The 22,687-nt window shown below is 38.0% G+C and overlaps 1 protein-coding gene across 12 annotated transcripts in view; it reads right to left on the reverse strand.

The window, feature by feature from the left end:
* GRIP1 (glutamate receptor interacting protein 1) overlaps nt 1-22,687 on the reverse strand; it is a 308,647-nt gene that overhangs the window by 89,925 nt on the left and 196,035 nt on the right. For 9 of the 12 annotated variants that reach the window (XM_038154121.1, XM_038154128.1, XM_038154126.1 and 6 more), the window contains one exon: nt 12,405-12,485. The exons of the other annotated variants lie outside the window; for them this stretch is intronic. In XM_038154121.1, coding sequence (XP_038010049.1) covers nt 12,405-12,485 — 81 coding nt within the window. The remainder of the gene's footprint in view (nt 1-12,404; nt 12,486-22,687) is intronic. 12 annotated transcript variants of the gene reach the window in all.

The following is a 22,687-nucleotide window of genomic DNA, read 5'->3' on the forward strand; positions in this document are numbered from 1 at the left end:
TTTGAGATTAGCTAGACATTCCCATCCACTATATGCTCTCTATTGGATCATTACCTTTTGTTAGTGGCTAAGGAAAAAGCCCTTGGCTTTTAATGGCTTCATCAGTTACATACCATCCTCATCACAAAATTGCAAAAGTTCCTTACTAGGTATCTGGGTTTGTAGCTACAAATTTGTAATGATTTTAAAAAAATTTCAATTCCAGAAATAAATCTGAAATCTTTCTGAAAGAGAACACTTTTAGTCCCATGTGAATATGTTAAATACAAGTCATTTAGAAATTATTACCTGTACTGTAGCATTTTTATTCTTGATAGATTTGGTCCATTTTGTTGCAGTCTTGGCACAATGCCATGATTTCCCTGTATGACCTCTATCAATTTTTACTTCTCACTTTCCTCTACAGAAGCAATATTTTGGGGTTAAAGAGTCACACTGTGTTATCAGGTATGATCACTCATCATTTGGCAGTGATATCTAAAATTCAGCTCTAACACATCTCATTTGTCTATGACATTGTGTCTTTAGTATCTCACAGGTCAGTGCTCATTTTCTATATCATTTATCCAACAAGTATTCAGGGTCACAGTGTCATCTAACATAAGAAGAAGGTCTTGGCAAAATCTTGTCTCACAGTTAACTATTAAGCTGGGCTCGTTTTGCTTCACCAATAAAATCAATTAGCATTGAAGACTGACATTTGTTCCTGCTTGGATTGATATTCACAGTGTCCTTCTACTAATGTTTTTTTGTGAATAAGAGCAATGAAATCCCCAGACTCTGGTCTTGTTACTATTTTCCCCTATTAAAATACTCCTTGCTTTGCTTTCCTGTACTCTTTTCAGGTTGGTAATATGGGAGACTTTACTGAAGAGCTTTCTTTATGTGTTTATTCACATAACATCAGTGGATTCCCCAAACTACACAGACATAAAGTGAGACAGATATCTGCAATTTGGACAAGGACAATAAATAAATAAAAAAGACTATCTGCATGCTCCTAGCCTGTATATCACCTACAAAGTTAAAAAGTACCTTACTCTACCAATGTAAAAGATGTGAATGGATGTGTGCACCTATGTATAAAAAACCCCAACAGGTGCCCAGTAAATTAATTACAAAATTAAAGTTGCCAAAAAGTTATTTGGGAACCCTCCCAGGTGATCAGACCTCTCACTGGCCAGAATAATTAATACAAACCATGACTGTATAAAGAAGACAGTTTAACACAGCAGTATTTAGTACACCTTTGTGTTAGTGGAGTAGTGACTGTCACTCAGATGCTTTTTCTCCATCTTCTGACACCATTCCCCAAGATTATTAGTAACAAAAGAGAGGACATGAAAGTCATGAAAGAGTTTTCACAATAGTTAAAGGAAAATGCCTAGGAGGAAAGACCCCTGAAGCACAACTTGATTACTTTAACCAAGGGAAGATTAAATGGTGATTTCATAGTGAAGTGCCTATAAAGGATGAGGTGAATTTTGATGAAAAACAACTCTTTCTTACAAATGAGGTGAAGCTGAACCTGCACATACTCAAACTAAAAATAACTGCAGTGAGTCCGACCACAAAAGGTTGTGATGAGTTTTGCATCACTGGCAACCATAAATAGATTGAATGTCCTTCTAAAATATAATTCAAATACAAGTTGAGATACAAATAAATTCCAGGAAGCTGTATGTTTAGTTAAGACAGACACAAATACCTCTTCTGGCCCCAGAAATTCACAAATAATACATTGAAACTCCAACAGACAAGACCTTTGTTCTTACCACTGCACTTTTAAATAGCAAGGAAACAAAAGCTAGTTTGCACTGATGTTATAACAGACTTCTGGTCTTCCAGATCCTGCACAAACCAAACTACTTCTTTTATTTAACACTATGAAGCATGCCATTACATTTCTGTGTGCCCCATGTACCATGGATGTGATGTGCAAGACACACAAGCACCAGAATCTCTTTTCCTCTTTTGATTGTAAGAAATTAATAGAAAGCATGAAAATGCTATAAGGCAAACAAGAAAAGAAACCTTTTCTCCATCCTCCACACAAAATACTTTGAGCCATTTCATATTGGCAAAATGGACATAGAATTTTATAGCAACAAAAAACAATTTTAAGATTTTTTGTGCATAAATCAGGCTCTAGAGTGAGAATGAGCAGCTTTGATCCACTGCTACAGTTGAAAAGAAAAGGCAAGCTACTATCCAAATCTGTAGCACATTTTGGTGTTCTCTTTGTAAAAGGTATATTATTTCCTTACTATTTTCATGCCCTGAAATGATAATCACTGAAGAAACTGAAAGAGATATTAAAAAACCCTGAACAGATGGAAATCATGCATTAAGTCCTTTAAAGAGGTATTAGAAATTATATTAGGAACATTTAAAACATCGAGTTAATTATCTATAACTATAAGATAAAAAGAAATTATTAAGTGCAAAAAGACTCAAGCAGGCAAATGATTAAAAAATTATCCCAAACTTGTCAGATGAGTAAACTTCCCAGACCTTAAAGGAACAAGCCCAGATTTTGTTTGGTAGTCATATGGTTCTGTCTACAGATTTGTGCAACACAAGACTTTTGAAAGAAAGCAATGCTCTCCTGAGTCAGATCAACACTCCATCTAATCCTGCTCCATCTTGGAAAGCAAGAAAATGAGGTTTAGGGACAACATGAGAGCCAGCCTACTTTGCCCAGTCTGGTCCTGCCACAGTTCTTTGACATCCAATTGTGTCACATGAGAGAGTACAGTGCTTCTTAGTCTTTTTAATATTTACATATGAAGCTCTTGGCAATTAACTTACTCAGTCTCTTCTGAATGCACTGACACAGTCTGTATACACAGATTTACTGCTTGCTCTTCCTCTCTAGAGATACTGGATCCATGAGTAACTCAACATAATGATGCAGAAATCATTTTTGCTGTGGAATACACATTTTTCCTCCAATACTGGACTGAAAGCAGTATAGAGAAGAATGTTTAAATAGATTTCCACTCAGAGAAAAATATATTGCCTGAAAAATTTTTAATACATTTCCTTACTTCTGAACAGACTGGCAAACCTCAGCATTCCTCATGAATCTTCTTCTCATGTATTATCAATTTTTCTGAAGATACCCCTTTTTCTTGCCCCAAGAAAGCCCAGCTGTGCTATCCCGTGAAAATGCAGTCGTTTTCCAAGAGGTCAATACTCAATTTTAGCTTCTCATTTTCCCAGAAGAACCTCTAGTAGCTGTAATAGGTTGTGTATTCCACAAGGGACAGTCAGTCAGTCCAGTTTCACAAAGTTTTACACCTTCTTGTAGACAGCAGTGATTGTTTGGATTGGAAAGTTTTATGTTCAGCCAGGAAGGGATCACAATCAGTTGCACAATCCCAGGGTTACAAATCTCCCTCTGCTTGGCACCTCCTTCCACGACCTTTTAAGAGCATATGGTTTTCCTCCCTCTTTCCAAGCTCACCCAGCTAGTCCAGTGTCTCAGAAACTGTCTCCATGCTCCTATTTCAAACCTAGTCTTGACCATCTTTCTTTTTTTCCTTGTTTCCCTCTCCTCACATGCCCACTATACCATGCTTCCTCTTCTAACTGAAACCTGTAAAGGAGAATAAATTTTTGAACAGACATCACCAACACTTTGATAAAAATGAACAAAACCAGCCATCACAAAGGTAATTTCCCTTTGTAGAGCTTAGAGAGCATGCCAGAATTGTACAGGAAAACAATTGTCCTGGAAGATGGGACCACCAACCTCAGGACATGCACTGATGCTTCCCAGCTCATTTTCAGGTTCCAAGCTCCATTGAAAAATCCTGTGGTATCACAGTGACTGGAAGGCAGGCACTTGGGACTCGCAGCAAATGGCCAGAGGAGTACATGCACATGTACACACTGCAAGCACATTTGCTGAGTACAGAACAATTCACTCAGAACTGCCCATCCCTGCCCCAAAATGTCTATGCAATTGTTAAACTGCTGAGACAGTTTTCTTAATGATGTTATAGATGCTATATGGTATATCATCCTATACTACATATAGTTAAACTGATTTTTCTGGAAAAGAAGTGCAGCTGCAATAAATTAATACATCTTAGTTTGAAAGGCTAAAGGTTGGCAAAACTATATGCAATTAAATCCAAATGCACATGAATGTTTGGTACCATTAGCAACAAAACCTGCTCCTGGCTGTGTGAATAGCAAAAAATCATTTCAACTCAGGTACATTTTCAGACCTTGAATCAGCTGGGTATTTGAAAAAGTGCACGCTCCTTGTGTACAGTATTGCCCTTAATACATTTCTCCTTCATGGTAAAAGAAGTCAAATGACACTGTTCTCTATTCTAATCCTTTTCAGTATTGAAAAACACCAGCATGTAGCAGACCTGTAAAGAATATGTATAAATAAATCATCAGCAATCTCAATTAGGTAAGAACTCAGTGACCTTTGTTAATTTTCTCCAAGAGACAAACTTATTTTGTGTTTACCTGTGTATGAAACATGAATGACATATGAAATCCTTCCAACAAAGTTATTTTGATGAAAAGGAGGAAGGACAAAAAAGAAATCTTCAGTAATAAACATGTGAAAGCAAATTCAGAAATTTTCAATGTCAGTGGGAAGAAAAAGATATAGAGCTCTGCAGCTGCTCCACAGACCATTTGGTAAACCTCCAGCAGGTTAAACAAACACACAGGGAAGCCTGTAAATGATACAGCAACTGGAGCCTCTCATCAAACATGAAAATCAGCAAATGACTTTGCAGATACAATAAACACCTCAAGTGCAGAAAAGCTTACTAGGCTGTGATCTGCATTTCACAGGTCAGAACGCTTACTTCTGCTCGGAAATCACCCCCGATCGTTACCATAATAACTGTGACTGCAGAGGTTACAGCTAATGGATTTCTAAATGCTTAAAATCTTTTCAGTGGCATTTTGTGCCGATTTTTAAAAGTACATAGTAAAAGTAAATGTCTATGAGAAAAATGCAAATTGAGGGAAAAACGTGCTTTTGTAAACACATACTTGAATTTCCTAACCCAGCTTTTACTGATACACGTTTTATTTTCAAGTCTTACTTCTGTAATGAATTCTTTTTTCTCACCATGAGAAGTATGAAAAAGGTTGGGGATGATTTTGACAGGTTTTCTCAGGCAAATCATGCTCTTACTCTGCAAAACCAGTTAGCCAATAAAGACTATTTCACACTTTGATGGGGGATGAAGGATTAGGTAACACAGTGCTGCATCTGGGACATGAGACTGCTTCTGAAACCTGAAGGAAGCTGAAGTTAAAGGCAAGGCAGGTTTCTTTTGACATGGATGAAAAAAATGACTGAGGACTGCACAAGTCAGGCAACATTGCTTGAGAAGGTGGCTGCACTGCAGCAAATGATGCAAGGGGGCCTGCTGATGTTAGGAGCACTCTGTCAAAAAATACCAGGATTATTCAAATATTTTGCAGTTTTACTCAGCAGAGGAGCCTGAAGGAATTGGACCAAGGTAACTGTGGCATGAGAACAGCTGCTTTTGAACACTCACTGTCTTGCCCATGCCACATTAACCACCAAGGAAAACAAAAATGGCTCCGGAGCTGTGTTGGAACACAGGTAAACATGTATCCACAGGGATGCATCATCTGTCTGTCACATCTGTCAGTCACTGGGAACCTAGTGCAGATGTTAAGAGCCGAGCTACAGGAATAACCTGGGAGCCATCTCCCTCCTCAGCAGTGTCACTTAATGGAACCTAGATCCCAGGATCACTTCAGATGTCTAACTTTTTTTTTTTTCAATCAATGTGGATTTTTTTTTAGAAACCCTTTTATCTCTCCATCTTACTTTCCAGATTTCTCACTTTTTTCTGAGATTACCTTGCCACAGAAAATTAGTGCTCTCCATCTATGCAGTGCAGAACTTTTCCTCGTTTAAATTGAGGCACAGCACACACGATCTTAAATTCAGGTAATACAATTCTATATTGGCACCTCAATGACATCATAACTGGATCACATGTTCTGGCTTTAACTTAGACTGGATTCTGGATTTTTTGTTTATATATATATATATATACACATATATATATATAAATAAAAATATATAAAATATACACATTTACATATACAGATATATATATATAAATTCAATTACTTTCTTATTTCTTCACAACCACTGCTTGCTTTCTGATAGCAATTTTCTGATAGCATTTTTATTTAAACAGATATTCTCAGATGTTACAAAAGCCCAAAAATCATAGTGGAGAAAGAAGAAGGGTCTTTAAAATTCTTCAGCTTCCACCTGACCTACATTTGAGTTCATCAGTTGTGGGTAGTAGACAAACCCCTCAGGAAAGCCAGATTTGATGCAGCTTAAAACAGAATATGAGCATTTGCTGCACAGTGGGCTGTGGGCCAGGGAAGGGAAAAAAAGCCATACCTCTGTATTTTTGTAAACAGCTCTTCTATGTGTTCAGAGTCAAGGGCCGGATGAAAACTGCGTTACTGCTTTTTAATGACATTTACATTGTGTATTTAAATATTTCAGAGCCTGAAAATTCCCAGGATGTTAATTATTGGTTTTATTACAATAATTTAGTATTTCATAGCTTCTCTTAGGAATATTTTGTGTCCTAAGCAATTACTGAGGACACTACATCATATAGCAATTACTTTTTTAGTATCAGCTCTGTAAATATTATCTTTTCAAGGCATTTTAAGCTTCTTTGATTTGCATGTGCTCCCTTCTAGCTAAGCAGTTCAAAATTCAGCCTACCCTAAAATTATGTTTGTTTAACATTTTATTTTTGCATTAAGATCCTGTTACCAAGCTCCCCCCAAACAAGGCTGCAAACCATCTACTAACTGCAATTCCAGATCTTGAGCCACTGCAGAGGATGTGCTCAGGGCTGTACATTCACTCCATTTTCCCTCCAGTTTGATGGCTACCCTTGTACTTGAGATCAAACACTGTGCTGAAATACAAAACCTGTATTACAGCATGCTTCAAAGAATCAGGTAGTGTGGAAAGTGCAGTATTTACACATGTACAAAGGAACTGAAAAATCTAGTTGCTTTAATTTCAGACTTTAAAGCCTTCACAATTTTCCTTCAGAGCACAGTGACCTATTTTAACAACTGACCTGTTAGTACCCCCCTGCAGCCAGGTACAAAACTTGCAAATGACAAATAATAATAAAAAAATGGTTAGAGAGAAAAAGAGGCTCCTGTTGGTGGAGAAAACCTCAAAAGAATGATCTATAACATCTAGGTTTGGTCTTTTCCTGCTTGTCTCTGCAAAGGCTGGCATGCACTCACACCATAAATGCAGATAATTTGCCTGTTCAGCAGATCCGTTGTCACTGTGGAGTAGAAAGTGGCTAGAATGAGATTTGGGAAGGCTCCTGTGGGTCCCAGAGGCAGGCAGAGCTGGAGCACAAGGGTTACAGGGGAGGTGAAACAACAGTGGCTTGGACAACATGGTGAGGACAAGACTTCAAGGGCCTTCTGCTAGGTGTGTTGAGCAGGGCAGAAGGCAGGCAGCTGAGCTATTCTTCTGTCCCAGACAACAGGAAAACTCCTCTCTTTGAGGAAATATTTCCTCTACTCTTTGTTATTTGGTGCCCGTTTCTTGAACAAGAATTTGCTTAGGAAAGAGACAGCTCTCAACTACAATTGTCCTAAGCCAAACAAAATCTCTGAATTCACAGATGATTCAAATAGCTCTTCAAGTGTATAGTTCACACTACAGTTCTTCTGAGCCCTTGACTCCTTCAGGCAACGAGATTTTACACAGAAGTCAGAGACAGTGCACCTGTCTAGGTCAGTAGGCAGACGAAGGAAGAAGTATGGATTTTAATTTTTTTTAAATGTAATGCCAACTAGATTGAGCATTACAGATTCACTTTTCCCAAAAAAAACCAAAACAAAACTGAAACACTGAGAAGCTGAAACATTTCACCGCAAAAAATGGTGGTGTTTTTTACTTTTTTTTTCTTTTTTTTTTGGGTAATGGTAAGTTTTAAGACTCAATAAAAATATGGACTAAAAGCAAAATGAAACTTTTTTTGCAGATTCTATGACATATTTTAATTGGTCTTACATTTATGGTGTCTTATTCTCACTTCACAAAGCAATAATTTATAATTTTTATTCCTGTGTCAGGTCACTTCATTCCCCTCCACGCCCCCAGTTTTCAGTAAGTGAATTGAAAACAAAGAAATAGATGTATAAATCTGTGAACAGTTTGCACATCATTACTGTTGACTGATTTACCCATGTTGTTAAAACAGACAGCAGGGCATTGGATTTTAGTTTGGAAATCATGGGAACAGCTATTCAGCCTGTCCATATTCAGCACAGCACAGGAACATGCTTATCTTGAAGTAAATGTTAAGGACTCCTTGACTTCAAAGTGCCTCTTGAACAGTGCCATCAGCTCCTGACATTGTATCAGTGCCACAGGAATAGTTGATGCCCTTTTTAAAGCTCCTGCAGGAATAAGCAATCCCAGGAATGACACCTTTGGCTCACCTGCTACTGACCCAACACTTGCCCTTGGCTGGGCACTGCCTGGACCCTCGGCAAATCAGGAAACCTCAGTCCAGAACCCAAGGGAACTATATCCATCCAAACTAGGGATTCAAGAGGCTGGCTATCAAATACCTTAATTTTAAACTACAGTTGTTTTTAACTGCATCTATGATTGTGAGGGAAGCGTCTAACCCACGACTTCTAAAACACATTGTTTTCATTGATGTGCCTTAACGCTAGTCCTGACAGTTTTTCAGCAGAGCTTGGAACCTGAGCACAATATCCTCACTCCCTTGGCTTCTGTAAGGACACAGTAGCAATAAGGGTTCATTATATTCTGCTTGACAGTCTAAATTTAAATATTTAGAGGGGAAAATCTGTTTGTTTCTGACTGCAAGCTGCTTCTCATGCTAGCATTACCTCAAGCCTTACTTTTAAGTTAAGAAATCCTGACTGTGAAGCTAAGTAATGTTTCAAACAATCATGTACATATAACTGTAACTAAACATCTACACATATGCAAAATAAAGTCCATGTTTCAAACTGCATTATATTAATGCATATAATTTGAATTAACTATTATTTCAGCAATTCCGTAAATCCCTTTGAAAGGATCTGTTGCTTGTTGATTTTGCACCATGTGAAGACATGGTAAATATGACATGTAGTCTTATCACATGAATTATGCATTCTGCATCTCAGATAAGCAGGTTCTGCTCCAGGGAGATGCTTAATCCATTCCTTCCTTCTGGGGATGAAAGAAATTAAAACTCAGTGCACTGATCTCACAGTATGTGCTCATTTCACTTTAATTATAAAATTATTATTTCAACATTTTTTCCTGTAAAATAAACCAAGCCTGAGCTCCATGTAACCTCTACAGAATTACATTACTTCTCTGTGCACTCAGTCAGTGCTCATCAATACTGCTCTTTCAATACAGTTTCACATGGAAGGATAAAACCCACCTCTAGAGGTTTGCAGCTGGAATAGTAGTTTCAGGCCTCACAGCAACAAAAGCTCGCCTTTTTGACAGTTGCCAAAAGGATGGAGCAGTGAAATCCTTTAAAGTGAATTCAAATGCCATGAGAAGGAACTTTCATAAAGGGAGATGCCATGAACCCATTACCAAGCTGGAAGATTTACATCTCACATCCTGTGTATTTTCACTAATATTTTTTTTCACAGACTGTTCAAACCTGTGCAAAATTCTGCATACAATCAATTACCTTGCTAAAACCCAGAAGTTTTCCCTTGGCTCATTCCACAGGCAGAGCATTCCTTGGGAATAGAACATCTGCTGTCCATGTCTTAGGAATGATGGAGCATCGAGTGGAATAGACAGCTGTACTGTCAAAGGTACTCCCATGCTTCAAGCTTGAAAAACCAGCAGTTCAGAAATGTGATGTGTTATCAGGCATACCATCTGGGGGAATAGAAATGAATGCCTTCCATATAGGATAAGATCTCCATGTGAGGATTACTGACAGTAACTCCAGCTGACATGTTCCCATCCAGATCCAGCAGGATTTACTGGGTTCACTGCACCACACCTTCCAATTCAAAAGCTATTTGGAGCTGACCTACATAACGTCACAAGGGTGATCCTGCTCCCGAGCAAAAGCAGCTGTTCTGCTTCTGGTCTTGTACTAATTAATGCTACTAGTTAATAGTAAACCTCCTATTGCCAAACGAAGCTGGCTAGCTGGGATGCTTCTGCACCTCTGCCAAGACTAATCCATATTGTGAATAAAATGCTCACACACAAGCGAGAATAGAAGCTATTTACAAGGTGCTATCTCACATACAAAATGTGGTGTCAAGTGATATAAATGTTTATAGGTTATTTTCAGAAACTTCAGTCAACTCCTAAATGTTCAAGTCAATTTTTCTCAAAATAATGCTTAGTTTTGCAACGCCTTTTGTGTATCTAAACCCACAACATCCATTGTGTTACAATGAGAATTTGCTAAGGCATGAAGAATTTTAATTACAATTTTTAAAATATCCAAACAGATCAATCTCATTTGGGGCTCCTAAGGTCTAGAGATGGAACAAGTCATTCAGACAAATGTCATCACTATATTAAAAGCTGAAGAATATACCTAAGTGATATACGTATATTCTTTCTAAACTATTCATTCTAAATGTGATATAGATCAGCTGTTTTCAGAACATCTGAAATACAGTAAAGCACATCTCACTGAACACTTGTATTATCTCTCTGAATAAACTGTGACTTATGCAGAGCACACAGTAAAAATTTATCTGCAATGCTCTCAAAAACTCCAGAATGTGCATCAAAATTGTAAAAAAATCAAAATAAATGGCCATTAGTCATGATGACTATTACTCAACACCTGAAATTCCTAATCTTATCAGATGCTCTGAAGAAAAACTGTGCCAGTACATTTTCATCAAATTTTCTTTTTAAAGAACAAAAGCAAAAATCATCAGGAGTTCTCAAAATGTCACGTGAAACCACAAACTTCAACCTGTTCTCAGATCTTAGCTTAAGTGTTTTATAAATACAATAATGACACTGTAAATGATAACTACTAAGATCACAGCAAAAAAACCACAAAAGTTTGAATGCTTTCAAAGCCATAAATATTACTGACCTATGAGCTACAGCATTACCTGAAAAGTACCCTACAGAGGTCTTCCTTCACTCTGAAGAACAACGAATTTTGATTTGGATTGACTTGGATAAAAAAGACCTGGTTGATGTTTGTATAATTATATATTTTCTTAGAAGAAAAACTATACACTGGATGCTGTACTTTTGTCTTTTCACAATGGTTATGATCTTCACGATTCTACCATAAAAATAACAATTTTTAAATCACTATGGTGTTTTCAAGAATGAACGTGAATGTCCATGACAAGCAATACTAAATAAGGCAGCTTGCTCTCTCTCTCACGCGTAGAAACATGCACACAAAGCATCCACAAAATGTGCTTTGGCTGTTCACTGTAGCTGTTGGGATGAAATCTGAACCTAGGAGTGGCAAAGGTCTGAGCTCCATCCCCCATTCACAGACTCTCCGTGAGTTGTTCAATAATAAAGCCACTTAGCACAGGCAATATTAACCATTAGAGGGTTGGGTGACATGACCTCACAGCTTCTGATTTCTATTACAATGCATCTTCCCTTCGAGTCAGAGGTTACTGTGCTTGAGGTGAGAACGGCAACATCAGTAATTCCACCCGAGTGCAACCTTGGTCAGCGGTCATTTGTTTTCATTAAAAGGTCTCTAAAATATTACTTGAGGTGAAAATCCCTTTAGATTGCTGCATAATATGTATGTCAAACTTGTCCGTATATCAGCGTTGTCTGAAGGAATTAAAAGAGACACAGGTGGAAAGATCACTTATTTTAACTAACCATTGATCTAATGGTCCAGCTTTGTGCGATGCAATGACACAAAAGACGAGGATGGACAAGTGATTCTGCACGTGGCAGAAAACCACATGAAGACAAGAACTCTGGCAGAGAGTTTCTCTGTTAGACCTCTGAGCCTGGCTGATGAGTAGTGGAAAATACAAGCCAATCTCCTTCTATTATCAAAACCAGATAGCAAAGAACAGATTTCAGAGGGCCTGAAAATATATGAGCCTCTGATGAAAAGGTGGTTGGGCTGAGTGTCTCAAATCTGCTGTGGAAGAGAGAGATACGGGGATGTTCTTCACAGCAAAAGCTTGAGGCAACCTAACTGTGGAAACTTCTTACAGCTCTCGGAACTTTCCTTATAAAGTTGCTTGATAGCAACTGTAATACATTTGCTTTCTATAACTAGTTGAATTTTGATTAGTATTATCTTGCTGTTTAAAAACAAGTTAGGTGTTACAACAAGCGAAGCAAGTCTTACCTGGAATACTCTGTCTCCTCACAGACAGTGCTCCATCAGGTGCCTTTGCCTGGTTTGCAGATTTTGTGTAAGGACTCTCATCTAAACAGAAACAAGCAAGACCTCCAGTTACTGTTAAATATAATATTAAAACCAACATTTTTTTATCCAGATACTGTGTGAACTAGCAGAGCAGATCAGAAGAGATGCTGGGAGCCAGATGAGGATGGGTATTTCTAAATGCTGATTCAATTCTCAATGTCATGTTTAAACTCGATGACAAAGGCTCTGAATAGGAGAGCTGAAAAGGATGTGCTAAAACTCAAATTGGAGGTAACACATACTGATGACAGGCCTGATATATAAAGGCTTTTTCAGGTTTAACATACTGATAGAAATTGCCCTTTTCTCATGTTTAGAAGCTTCGTGTGTCAAAGACTTGAATGACAGAGGCACTGTCCCTGTTCAGGAGTATAAGGCTTCCAGAAGCTTTTGAATATTCTGGCTGGGAAGATGCACTCTTTTTCCTTTAGGATCTGTCAGTGGGTGACTCCTTTTCCTTTGTAACAATTGATTGGGGAAAACATCAGAAAGCTGTTGCCAAACAGGCCAGGCACATTTGGGCCTCAAGAACAGTGCTGTACCTGTCTGTGTCTAAATAGGAAGCTATGTGGAACACCTACTGATCAACTTCAGTGCATAAAAGATCACTAATGGTGGGATAAGCAGATGAGTCACCAATTATAGACAGCATTAGGCAGAAAGTGAGTCACTTCTACATCCCTCTTAAGAGCAGAACGATGGTAAGGAAAAAATCAACTATATTGTAGCTTTGAAAAGGACAAGCTATAAGTGCAAGAAAGAAATGTGAATAAAAGAAGAAATAGTACATGGATTTTATCATTTCAATCAAAAGAGAGGACTCAGAAGAAATAAGGCTTCTGCCTTGCCCTCCCTTTAATTGAGAGCTCAAAGACATTGAAGCGTCACAAATCTTTCTGTTTGCATATTTTCCTTCAGATTGCAAATGACTGATGCATTTATAGCATGTGCATGAATACACGCTTAAATACTGATCAATGAGTGGAGAAATCAAAGCCTACATTATCTGTTATAGCATCCTCAGATCAAAAAGAACCATATAAACTTTTTCTGGAGGACCATCTTTTCAGCTGACACTCCTGACAGCATAATCCTTCTTTGCTGATTGCACTCTTTACATCTGGCGAGGTCTAAGACTCCTTTAGGAACTTGCATCAAAGACAGCAGTCCGTTTTTATACCAGTGAGATAAGGGTTTGGTCAGCATCATTTAATTTAAAATCAGGTCTCAAAGAAGTGACTGAAAGTGGTGGTTATCCTTTAGAACCAGAACTTCTGTACTGAAGTCTACAACTGTTAGGCAGTTGAAATAACTAAAAGCTTAAATTAGTTAAAAAGGAAAAAAAAAAAGGAAAAGGCAAAATAATTATTTATAGCCATGAACCTTGATGAAAATACAGCAACTAGTGAAGAACATGTATTAGTAAAATAGCACAACAGCCAATATAATTGTGTTTTCTACAGTAAAATGAACTGCAATTGTTTTAGGACTACAATGTTACAAGTGGAAGACTAACAGGCTTGATTATGTTACATGCTAGTACAAACGCCAAGAAAATAAAGCTGCCAGCTACAGGAAGTAGAGAAGCATGGAAAAAATATTAACATGGATCTAGGTACATAATTTTAGAAAAAGATATGTAAAGCCTTATCCTTCCATTTGAGGTAAGTTGATAAGCTAACATTATTGCATATGTAGAATATACACCCCCTCATTAAAGAAAAAAAATACAGTGCCACTGAAATAAAACTTCTGAAAGAAGTAGCATTTGTCTTTTTTTCTTTCATAGAAAAAGCACCACTGAGCTTGAACGCAAGGCTGAAGACAAAGAAACTGAACATGTGGCTTATATTCATTACTACTTAGTTGCAGTTGCTGAACATGACAGCAGATAGTGTGAGACACACAAATTTTTCTATTAAAAAGTGGGCAGGAAACATAATACAATTTCTCTATAACTGATGATAGTGATGACTTCTGGGCTCTATTTGACTGTATGCTCTACCTAGGAAAAAATTTTCTATTGACAGAACAAAACAGTCCTCTCCAAGTCAGACTTCTTTCATGAAAACTATTGTCATCAGATTGAGGGACAGGAAAAAAGGAAAGAAGAATTTTCACAACTAGACTTCCTTCACTGAATCTTTGTCATGGAGCAAATGACTAAATCTCCACTCTCATGCTGGAAGAAGATTTTCCCAATATTGCACTGGACTAGGAGTACCTGTGGTTATTCTGAGTTCAGAACACAGGACAAGTCTGCAAATCTTTCTGGTTAACAACACCAATGAGGGGAGGGGACTGCACATTCAAATACTTACTAGGGAGCCTGAACAAAAATGTTTTCTACACAATAACTGGCAGAAGTGAAAGTAACTAAGACTGCACAGGTAAGTAAGGTCGTATTTTAATTTAAGCCTATTATAACTGAAAGCTTGTATAGGGTGGGTAGTGTAGGCATGAAATTGCATTACATTTCTTAATCAGCTCACAGATTCATGTAGCAAAACAAAGGGCCCAAAAAGTTTGGGGTTTCTTCATAAACTTCTGAAACCCCATAAATGCAAAATATACCCTATTATTACTAGGAAAGAACAATGAGCCATTGGTGGACTGGTAAGTTGTTCTCAGAACTGTAAAGAATTTTCTTCCAATGCCCTTTTAACAGCAAAATCAAACTGAAACAGAACTAGAAATAGGTATGAAGGACTCCAAGAAGCAAAGGACAACAAACACAACCAACTGTATAAAAGAGCTCCTATTGAGTCTTACTGAGATGTTTAACTGAGACAAGAAAGCAAAATAAAGATCAGACAAATGCAGAAATACATGTCACCCTAAAGAAGCTAGAGAGACAAGGAAGTCCTGAGAGCCCTGAAATGTCAGACACCATTCATGGTGCCTCAAATGAAAAAATCTGTTTGTACGTACTAACAAAGTTGCATGAGCTGCCACAAGAATTTATCATCAAATTAAAGTTTCTTAATGCTTTTATCCACTCTGTAGTTAGCAGGGAGGGTCTTAAAAATGCAAAAATGCCTTATGACAGCACTGCCTGGGGGGGATTTGTAGGAGAGTTTTGTATTACCAGCAATGATAGACTTGGAGATGAAACTCAATTCAGCAAGCCAACACACAGAAAAAGCAAAGGAGCAAAATGATATGAAGCATTCTCCCCCCCAAACAGGAGATGATAACTCAGTATCAGGAAAAACTGATATATTTTAAATAGATATATCTACTTTGTATGTGATATATTACATACAAAGTAGATGGAGAAACAGGCTACATTCAGAAACATAAATCTCACCTGTTTACACCTCTAATAGTAGCATATCATCAGCAGGGAGTGAGCCACAGTCCACAAGGAACTCACAGGCCAAACTGCATCGCCCCAAAGCACAGAAATGCCTTCACCTGGACACACAGCTGCAAACCCTGCCACTCAGCATGGATTCTAGTCCATTCTGAAGGAATGCTCCACAGGTGGCCATATTCCCTACCAGCTTAGCTACACCCATCCACTTGTGCAGCTGCTTTTGATACACCACTGGCTTTTTTTCCTCCCTTATTCCCTCTGGCTAAAAAATCAGACAACACAGAGTAAACAATTTCAGCTAGTCAGTAGGTCATGCAAAGGTGTCAGCTGTGCCAGCAGATCTCTTCACTCAGTGACTACAGGAAACCAACCCTCTGACGCTGTTAAGAGATGGGGTCATTTCCACCAAATTCATACTTTGCATGTTTCTTACAGTTGTAAATGTGCAATAGTGAAAGATGTAGACTGTGTTAATTCACTCCTTCTTGGCAGAACACAAGTGATAATCTCAAAGGTGACACCTTGCAGATTATTCGGATTCTTGAACTAGCAAAACAAAATTACCTTTTTGTCTTCTCCTTTTACTTGTCCTCATGAAACAGTCCTGAACAACAGTAACAGGAGCTTAGACATCACCCTGTCAAAGCCCTGCGTACCATTAAAGACTGCAAAAATAATAATTAACTGGACAGGCAAGTACTCCTACTGCTTACAGCTATTACTGTAGGTTTATTGCCTTTTGCTTGTGTGGTAGATAAACAGCTTTTTTTGCCCTTTCCTCCCTATTTTTAACCTGATGGCATCTCCATCCTGTAACTGAATGATTCATTATTTGAGATAGGGACCATGCTATGACCCATTTATACCATTCTGCATTGCTCTTACTATACTCGTGTGGGGCATCTGTCCAAGACTAACAGCTCTAAAGACTGTAAGAAAGAACAGTAATGTAACCCCAGAAAGAACACACATGAGACAATGTGTACAGATACATATCTGAAGTGCTGGTACTTGTGTCAGCAAAATGACCATTTGAAATCATTAGATATTTGCTATATTTAGTTTAATATCATTTGAATGATACCAACTGGAGGCACATAAGAGGGAATAAAAGGATGGCCTAAAGATATTTCCTCAACAGTCAAGCCTAGACATTCAACATTTCAGGTAGTTTATGACCACTGAACCATTCTCGTGTCTGTCTTGGGGGCTGTAAAAGCTATTGACACAAGATGTTGTTTACAGGTGTGGTAAAGGCTAAGGGCACTCCCTTCTTCAAGTCTTCTAAAGGGGTTAGAGGACGTTTCCTTCACTGCTGCCACACTTGTCCATGTGATACCTGCTGAAAACAGTAATTGTGTCCAAATCCTGTGCAGAACCAGGTGGCCCCAGAAGGTGACTAAGCACAGCTACATCCTGTTTCATACAAAGGGGAAACTTCTTCCCACCCCACTGGGAACAGCTCCTGAACCACTCTGTGGCTATCACTTTGCCTCTCCTACATGAAGAGGAAATGTGAAGATGCTTCACTTATTCTCAGCTCTATGTCGCCATTTGTACCTGCTTTTCTACTGCACAACCTGCATTAGAGGGAGCAGGCCAATAATGTGACATCGAATTTGTACATGAGAAATTTCAAACACAGGAATTTTCTAACATTTAGGAGCTTGAGAGCTGTACTAAATTTTTTCAACAGCAGATGTGAAGGCATTATGAGGGAGAACAGAGTTTCCATCTTTCAGTTCTTCATTTTCCATTCTTTGATGGCTTTACTTATGTCTTACCACAGAACAAGCCATTCTTTGGCCAAGGAAAAACTGAATTTAAGTAATTTTAGAGCTTAACCATTTAGGTTCCAAGCAGACTTCACAACCCAAACAAGTGAAATCTGAGGTGTTCTCAAATGTTCCTCACTGTGAAGAATCTCCAGCCATAGTCCCAAGACTCCTCAAAGAAGCACATTACATTTTCAGCTGGCTAACCTTCAGCTGTTTCAGTGAACAGGAGTAAGACCAACTTGGTGTGTTGCTGTTTGCACTGTCTGGGACAGCATGTACCTCAGACAAGTAGAGAATCACATATCTGTATAGACATAGAGACTGGCAACACCACAAATTGTCAAGAGGATTGGTTGTAACTGAGAGAATATCCCCAAGATTAGTTCCTCAAAAAATAAAAGCACCAGAGTCCCAATTGTTACTTCATACATTCCTAGATCTGTAATATTCCATTCACTGAAATTTGTTGTTCCTTAACTTTATAAAGAAGAGTATTTTTCACTAAAAACAACAAATTTTTATGAATCATGCCAGTTCAGCACAAAATACAATAGGTTCTCATACTTCCTATATCTGAAACTTCCCAGGAATTATATCTTTAAATGGCATAAAGCTCAACGTTATCTAAAAGCATATTTTCTTTGCACAATATCATACCAGTGACGGTAAATTCCAAGCTAGAGCATTCTTCATTATCTTCAATGCTTGCAGCTAGAGGCTTTTACAGATAAAAATAAACATGTATCCACTGATACCTGTGGTTTATAGAAGCTCTGAAGCTGTGGAAGGCTTACAAAGGGTCTTGGAAGAACTTTCAGGATCATTCCTGCAGCAACTGACTGTCTTCTAAACTCAGACCTTTCTTTCTGTAAAAGACCTTCCCTTCTGTGACAAAGCTGAAACAGTGTTTGGAGCAGGGACTTGAAGCCCAGTCTCACATTCACAGAGAGTACCCAAACTCCCAGCTACACAATTATTTAGTCTTGCTAGCTCACTCTGGCAAAAGTAATGAAAAAATATCTCAGAGAACGTCCTTTACCGGGAAAGTAGCATGTTTTGTAAGATTTCCTTTTAAATAATGCAGAAGTCTAAAGAAAAACTAACATCCTGGAACATTCATGGTTCCTTCAATGTTACTACAGCTATGTCAGAGCATAAGGGACTATAAACTGTTGAAAAAGAGACAAAATTGTCTTAGCCTTTTTCACCAGATGTAGAATGTACAGATTTTGAATGTATATAATTCAGGAAACAACAGAATGTCAACAATTTGCTTTGCCCATATGCTAACCCTTTCACATTTGTTATGGGAGCTCCAACCATGAAATAAAGCATTAATTTCTCCTGCTGGTACAGAGGAATAATAATTTTTCAAGTTCATTTTAGAGCTATGGTTTCAGTCACTTCCAATGAGACTTGATTTTTGAAATGGTAATGCTGCTCTTCAAAGTAATGCTTAGATATATCTAAAATTTTTTCAGCATTGCATGTAAAATAGTCATTAATGGCCTAGGTTCCAAGTAGGACAAATATGGATGTATTTAATCTTAATCCTTCCTTATCAAATTGTGTGCTCAGTGCTCTCGAGAGCAGTCTTTGTTAAGAAAACATAGGGTTTCAAATGCTTCCATAAGTAACATTTGTTGGTGTGTGTGACATGGAAAAATTATGAGAATAAAGAGTTAGAATAGCTCCTCTGGTAATTTTCTTTTCCACATTTAGCAGACATGTCTCTGGTTTTCTCAGAAACTTAATTTTAACAGTTATACTACCAATGAATAACTGTGTTGTCTCTCTAAAGTGAAAATTTATTCAATTTTATTATACTTTATGTAAATTTAATTCTCTTTTTTTCTGAATTATATGGTTACTTATTACAGTAGCAGCTCAATTTTAATCTAGAAGCAAGAGAAGTAGGGTACTGTAATTATGCATAACTGTGAATCCATTTCATATTGATATTTACAATACCTCAGCAAGCTTGACTGTTTGAAAAATGATCTGAATATCCTCCAAGTTTGCTTGTGCAAAGTTAATTTTCTACGCCTGTGCTTAGGCACCTGAATGGAAATGCTTGGTTTCCTAAATGACTAAGTATGCTGATCTCCTCTCAAAGCTATTTTGCTCATGAAAATTCAGAACTTTCCAAGACCATTTAAAACATGCAGGATCTGCAGAAAGCTCAAAATGTGTCTCGAGAGATATTAGCATATGGTAAAATTCACTTCAGTGGATTATCTAATAAAGAAGTAATCCTATTTAAATAATCCCAACCACAAACTACTTCAAATCTGATAAATATGTCTTTTTGTTTATACAGCATCAAGCATTAAGCACAAATGCCATAAACCAGAATCATCACTGAATTGTTACATAATTTTAAAATTCAACTTGAGTTTCACTTTATTGTCTTGAGCTGCTGTTTATTGTTTATGGAAATAATACAGGCATCACATAAGTGATATGTGAGAGGATTACCCAGAACAGCCAGAAACTGAAGAGGCTGGTGCGTGAAAAAGCTTGAAGAAACTGGGGACATAAACTATTTTATTTTCTGTGACAGTCTTGGGATTTTTCTGTACATACAACTTCTGCAGAAAACCTTATCCTAGAGGATGGAGCTATAAACCTTTCCATTTAAAAGGAAATTCCCAAGTGACACAGATATCTCTGACAGGAAGCATTTCCAGATATTCATGCTTCAATTTTATACTGAGCACCCTGGTCCATAGGAATATTTTGTTGTCCTTGCACATGTGTAGCTCTGAGGTACTGCTGCATGCTGGCATTGTATGAAAGTGCCATTCATTAGCTTTTGGGGAAAAAAAAATTGAAAACTGCTTTCTTTACAAAGGTCTAATAATTAATAAATTCAATAACTTTAACACTAGTAAATGCTAAATCAGCATCCCTGAAGAATATTTGAACATTAATTCCACACTTCATGGAAAACACTTTTATGAATAGCTATTAACTCTAAAAATGCATCAATTACCTTAGCATTATCTTTAATTCTCTACCCTGGGTTCAGCTACCTATTCCCAGTTGGGCTGGGAAGACAGTGGTAGCTGATAGGGAGAAAAGGGGCCATATCCTGTGGCTCCTGGACAATGCCTGAAGCTCTGCCACCACGCTCCTGATTGCTGTGGCTGCCCACCACTGTGCATCCTCTGGACAAAAGGCAATTGCCTTCCTGGCCAACAGCATTCCACTGTAAGGAATGTACTACACTGTACCACCATGTGGGCTATGGTCTGTTGTTACATTCGTGGTTAAAATGCAACAGAAACACATACCGGTCATCTGAGTTCTGCATGGCACCTCTACTGTACCAGCAGATCTCAACAGCCATGCCTTTCTGCATCAGCTGTGCCTGTGCTCTTTCAGCCCCATCTCAGTGGAGGTTTACCCTACAGTCTGACTGCTTGAAAGTTAGGAAGTAGAAGAGAGGAAGAGACATACCATCTTCTATGAGTGCAGAGCACAACAAAAAGCAGATCAGGAACATCTGCCCAGGGTGCTGACATTACACCTGGCAGGGACTGGGGGAAGAGAGCATGTCAACTAGGAACTTCTCTAGGGCATGCCAGGGAAAGTAGAAGGTAGTTGCATGTGTGCAGGGGGAAGCCAGTGATATAGGTTAATAGCTGAGTCAGTGAGACTGTAATTCAAGTTGCATAAAAAAAAAGTAAAATATGTTAAACTGTTTAGAAAACAGGTGTTTAGTTTGCTTCATGGAAAATAAGCAAAGTCACAACACTATCTTCAAAGGAAAGAAGTTAGAAATGGTAATTTTTTCTTGAGTTTAGTTATCTCATCTCAATTCTTGTGCTTTACTAATGTTATTTACAGTAAATTATATAATGTGGTTTTCTGCTTATTTGTGTCTGTAAGTGTCTCTGGTGATGACGTCTTCATCACCCTCCTCTGGAAGCTGCTCCACAGGATGCATCAGGTCTCACAGCTGGAAAACAGTTCCCTCCATCAGTCTGCAATTTTCTTTCCTTGCTTTAACTATCATAACTAATAACATTCTTCCACTCTTCAGAAGATCTTATTAAGACTATCTCTCATGTATTCTGCTCATTCCAGAAGCCACACAGATTACTGAACCTACTGCTTTAGGCTCAGATCCTACCAGCTCTTCTTACTGGGCATGACCTAGCACAAACACTGGCTGATCTTGACACCAAAGCACAGTGTACACCCTGACTAGGAAATTCATTTGGTGGAGTATCACATTTAATTTTAAAGCATGAATTTACACTAGTTTAACTCTAGTGTGGACAACATTAAGAGTAAAGCATACTCTTCCATCTTTGTAATGTATACATTTGCAGCATTATAGTTATTTTTTTAATCCCACTAACAAGCTTTATTTGATCCACAGAATAATTCTAACCTACCACTAGGAGCTGCATAAACATTATACCAGTACCAGTGTATTTATACTGGCAGGCCAATGGGATTGTCCCTCTTATTTGTAGTCCAAATGATGCACATTAGTCCAAATTGGCACGGCTCAGGCTTAGTGAAAAACAGATCTTTCAGACTGCACTTCTTTCAAGAGTCAGGCCATAAACCTGGCACCTTCCTCATGGCCTTGTGAAATACTGTCCTACTTTCAGCCCCTACCCTGGAAGAGTTTACTCAATATATCCACAGAGACTGCACAATAATTTAGACTAACTTCACTTGTCAGCAAAACTTCATTGTTTTTGGAAGACGTGACAGGTTTGAACACAGTGCAGAGTAAGATTCCTTCTAAATAAAGTGCTGTGTGCTTTTAGAAGTGGGAACAAAGCATAGCAACAAAAGAGATGTCAAGTTGACGAAACAATATATACATATTTGTCTTACTTAAAGCTCACATAAAGCCTAGGCCACCTTCTGTGCTCCAGACATCATCTATCCATGCATGTAGTTCTTTACAGCAAGGCTTTTAACCTGTCAAACAATCTTTATTTGCCAGTGTCTCCTGGGTCCTATTTAATCTCAAAGCTTATTTAGGGCAAGCAGTTCAGTTCACTGTCTGCAGCATTCCTCAAATTCTGTAAAATGGTAATTATTATATCTACTTGCCCACATCTTTGCCTACATGCAAC

This window comes from Motacilla alba, chromosome 1A, assembly GCF_015832195.1.
Source record: "Motacilla alba alba isolate MOTALB_02 chromosome 1A, Motacilla_alba_V1.0_pri, whole genome shotgun sequence".
Classification (NCBI taxonomy): domain Eukaryota; kingdom Metazoa; phylum Chordata; class Aves; order Passeriformes; family Motacillidae; genus Motacilla; species Motacilla alba.